We start from the raw sequence: 4,307 nt of genomic DNA, 5'->3' as shown, positions 1-4,307 counted from the left end.
TGGTCTAGCAATACTATCCCAAGCCAAATAATGAATACTCCTATGTTGAGCATCCAAATCCCAAAGGAAACTCCTGCAAACCTTCTCAATATCATAGAGAACAGATTTTGGTACAGAAGAATGTGTGACAAGATAAACTGATGAAGGAATTAGTTCAGAGTTTATCAAAGTAACTCTACCCGCCATTGAGAGATGCCTCATCCCCCATGTCACTGTTTTGGCACAAGCTTGTTGCACCAAATAAGCATAGTCCTTCTTCACAATTCTTCTCAAAATAAATTTAATTCCCAGGTACTCCATTTCCTCAACTTTTCTGCAACCCGTGATCTTAGCCAGCCGAGCCTTAGTTGAAGAAGAAGTCGATTTACTGAACAGAATGGCTGATTTCCCTCTATTGACTCTTTGACCAGTCCATGAACAATAGTTCTCTAAGATTGACGTAATCTTCTTAACATTTGGAATACTAGCACCTGCAAAAAACAAAACATCATCAGCATAAAGAATGTGGGAGACCAAAGGTCCCCCCCCCCCTTTGACAGGAACCCCCAGCTCCTTGAAATTCTGATGAAAGTTGGCCGACAGCAACTCCGAGCAAAGGATAAATAAGTATGGAGACAACGGACATCCTTGACGGAATCCACATTCTGCTATAATGTCTTCAGACAGATGTCCATTAACAAGAATAGAGAAACTTGGCCCTTGGACACAATTCAGAACCCATGAACTGAATCTAGCAGGGAACCCCATACGTTCCAAAACAAGTTCCAACGTCTTCCAACTCATCTTGTTATAAGCATGTTCCATATCTACCTTCAATGCAAGAAATCCTTTAGCTGCTTTAGAAGTCTTGAATTTATGCATTAACTCTTGACCCAACAAGCAATGGTTTGAAATAGATCTACCCTGGACTAAGGCAGCCTGCTCCTCAGAAATCAACCTTGGCAAAATCCCTTTAAACCGGTTTAACAAAACCTTTGCAACAATCTTATAAAAAGTTTGACACAAACTGATTGGTCTAAACTTAGCAGGATGATCAGGATTTGCAACTTTGGGAATTAACACCACCACAGTCTTCTTCCACATTGGTTCCATGAATCCAGTCAAAAAGAATTCTAAGCATGCCATATTGACTTGATCTCCAACAATTTCCCAAAATAATTTAAAGAATGAGGCTGTCATCTCTCCCCGGTGCCCTGTTCCGGCCAAGTGAAGAATCAACATCCCACACTTCTTCCTTAGTGACATCTCGATCCAAAACATCAGTAAACTGGGCTAAACAATTCCTCTGATCTTCTAATGATGGCCATCCCTGCTCCTCAATAATCTATCCATGCCATTTCCTCTTAAAGAACTCATAAAACACCTTAGAAATATCCTTTTGTTCTGTCACCACCGTCCCATCACCTTGCTTGATAGCATCAATGCATTTGGCTCTTCTCCTTGCTGAAGCCAAAGAATGGAAAAATCGTGTATTCCCATCACCTTCCTCAATCCACTTCACTTTAGCACACTATTTCCACCATGTCATAATCCGGGCTAAAGTGTTGTTCAGAAGTTGCACCTTAAAACCCAATGCCTCAGCCTGAGCTTCAGATAACCCATTTGGAGAACACTCCACTTCCTGCAGTATCTTGATCTCCCTGTCAAGGTCTTCCTTCAACTGGGTGAGCTCTTTAATCTTGTTCTTACTCCAAAAAAAATAAATCCTTAAGAGTTCTCTGACATTTTTTCTGAAGTTTAGCAGATTCTGTACCCACATCATTAACCTGCCACTTTTGTTTCACCAACTGCCAAGCCATAGGATAACTAGCCCGTACATCTTCAAACTTTATCCAATGAGAGTAGACCATCTTCACTTCCCCAAGAAAACTACACAAAATGGGACAATGGTCGGAAGCAAGTCTAGTCAGATGCTTAACCTTCAACCCCTGAAAAGAGTCAAGAATGGAGGAAGACAATAAAAACCGGTCCAATCTTGAGAAAATCCGACTTCTAATAATGTCCTTGTTATTGCTCCATGTGAAAGCCGGACCAATGTAACTCGGGTCAACCAGATCATTAGACATCATGAAAGAAGCCATATCATTTGCAGCTGGATTGAAATGAAAGGCCTTGCCACATTTCTTCTCTTCCTTAGCCATAATGCAGTTAAAATCTCCCCCTACCACCAAAGGCACATCTCCTGTGCGGTGTTTAGATATATCCTCCCAAACCGCCATCCTGGTATATCTATCCTTATCTACATACACCACTGCTATTTCCCAACACATATTCTCTGCTATCTTCAAACTTCCCATGATATATTGCTTAGCTTAAACAAGACCTGAAAAGAAATAAGATAATTCTTCCATAATACCAAAATTCCACCAACATTGCCAATGGAAGGTTGAAAAGCAAAATCCCAATCTCAGCCAATTAATCTATCAATGTCCTTCCTTTAAAAAAACTCCATCTTAGTTTCCAGCAACCCAATGAAGCTAACATTATTTTCCCCCACCAGGTGTCGTAAGTAATTCCCCGTCTCTTTCTTATGAGCACCTCTACAATTCCAACATAAGATGTTAAGCATTATCCACCAAAGGGGAAGCGTCCCCGCCGCCAAAAGTTTCAGAAAAAACAGATTTCCATTGCTCAGCAAAATCACCTTCCCGTGGAACATAATCGACAGATTTATCCGTCACCTTCACAAATTGTTCAATGGCTAAGGTCCCCAACATCCTGCCTAGACTCAGCACCCTTAAAACCCATAGAGCACCCTGCATCACCACCTGAAGAGCCAGCAGCCAATATCACTCCATCTATCTTCGAGCAGACCTGATCATGTACATTACCCATCTTCAAATCATGTTGCTTGGCTTGGGCACACACCTCCTTACATGAATCAGCTTTATGACCGACTTTCCCACACTTCAAACAAATCAGGGGAATCCCCTCATATTCGGCTGAAAAAACCTTCCTTCTAACCCATTAGCCAAAATACCTTTAGGCAATCTCTTAGATAAATCCAATCTAATGCATATACAAGCAAAGGCACATCTATTCCAAAGTTTAGTTTGTTCATCCATGAACAATGGCTCACCAATACCCATAGCCAATCTAGCCAAATTGGCATCATCCCAATACTCCAACGGCAAATTCGGAAGCCTTATCCATACTGGAGAAGTAAAGCCTTTCAAAGCTTTGGCAGATAAACCAGTTGTCCATTGATCCACTCCAATAATTTGGCCTGCAACATACCAAGGTCCACCAATCAAGACATTGTTCCTTGCTTCCATATTAACAAACCAGCATAGGAAGCAATCAGCCCCCATCGGCGTAATCTGAGTTAGACCAAGATGTCCCCATTTCCTATTGAGCTCATTCTGCACCACCCAAAACGGGAGCCTTCGGCCTAAGAGACTACCCACAAGAGTTCTATCCAGCTTCTGCATATTGCTCCTAGCTTTGTTCAAATCCAAATTCACTGATCCATCCTTCCTTAAGAAGTTTTCTGCCATTTCAACTGAGCTCAATTTAACAGCCGTAGACTTCTTCCAAGCATTTGATGCCGCTTTCAACTCCACCTTCTCATTCTTAACCGGTTTCCCAGCAACCGGTGTTTGCCAGTTTTGGATTGAAGGAAACTCATCCATACCAACAATTCCACAAACACCTGATGTGCCTCCAAAATTATTGAGGGTGTAATTGCATCCAAGGCCAGCCCGAACACCCCTATCCAGCTGCGCATCATTTCCCTTAGTTAAAGTATCCAGAACACCAAAATTTAAACAACTCTTCCCCTTATCAGCCTTCATACCATCCCTGTCAGCAACACGAGGCAACTTCACTTTACCAAGATCTGCTATACGGCTCATGCTACCAAACGTGAAAAAAGGTTGCTCATGCTCAAAAATAGGATTAGCCATTAATTTACTAATCTCCATCCCTACCACAGATTCAAACTCCCCAACCTGCTGCAACACAGAATCAGAATCACCTGTACTACTATGGAGATCCACAACCATATCCCCACCCGTAGGCTGATCAATCCCAACACATATATCTTCCACATGTAAACCTGCAACAGATCCTCTCATCCCCACAGGCTCACCTTCTACCAACACCTTATTCGTCTCCATTTGATCCGCAGATCTCAAAGAGGCAGCAACCTCCTTAATGAACTCCTCAGCCTCATATCCCCTCAATATCTCCATCGCCTCAACACGATCTGGAGATCCCTGCAGAGAGGCTACATCACGAGCATCCATCCCCTGTTCTCCATTTGACGACTCCATCTCCACCTCAGTAGAGAGTGCCGTCACCTTCTC

At 42.5% G+C, this 4,307-nt stretch overlaps 1 protein-coding gene across 1 annotated transcript; it reads right to left on the bottom strand.

Moving 5' to 3' along the window:
• Positions 1-1,324: 1,324 nt before the first annotated feature.
• On the bottom strand, positions 1,325-2,219 carry LOC110092541. The gene is made up of 3 exons (XM_020817131.1): positions 1,767-2,219; positions 1,562-1,684; positions 1,325-1,510 (listed from the first exon to the last, which is right to left on the bottom strand). Exons 1-3 carry the CDS (start codon positions 2,217-2,219, stop codon positions 1,325-1,327), a joined length of 762 nt encoding a protein of 253 aa, XP_020672790.1.
• Between the last annotated feature and the right edge of the window lie 2,088 nt (positions 2,220-4,307).

Source organism: Dendrobium catenatum, unplaced genomic scaffold, assembly GCF_001605985.2.
Source record: "Dendrobium catenatum unplaced genomic scaffold, ASM160598v2 fragScaff_scaffold_45, whole genome shotgun sequence".
Taxonomy (NCBI): domain Eukaryota; kingdom Viridiplantae; phylum Streptophyta; class Magnoliopsida; order Asparagales; family Orchidaceae; genus Dendrobium; species Dendrobium catenatum.
The sequence above is the reverse complement of the archived record's forward strand: the minus strand, read 5'-3'. Positions and strand labels throughout refer to the sequence as shown.

Bases quoted from the DNA above. Each gene is read 5' to 3' on its own strand.
- LOC110092541 (XM_020817131.1), bottom strand. From the start codon at position 2,219: ATGGCGGTTTGGGAGGATATATCTAAACACCGCACAGGAGATGTGCCT. The intron at 1,685-1,766 runs GTTAATGATGTG...TTTTGGAGTAAG, and splicing joins TGGTGAAACAAAAGTGGCAG to AACAAGATTAAAGAGCTCAC. The intron at 1,511-1,561 runs GTGCAACTTCTG...TGGTGGAAATAG, and splicing joins CTGAGGCATTGGGTTTTAAG to TGTGCTAAAGTGAAGTGGAT.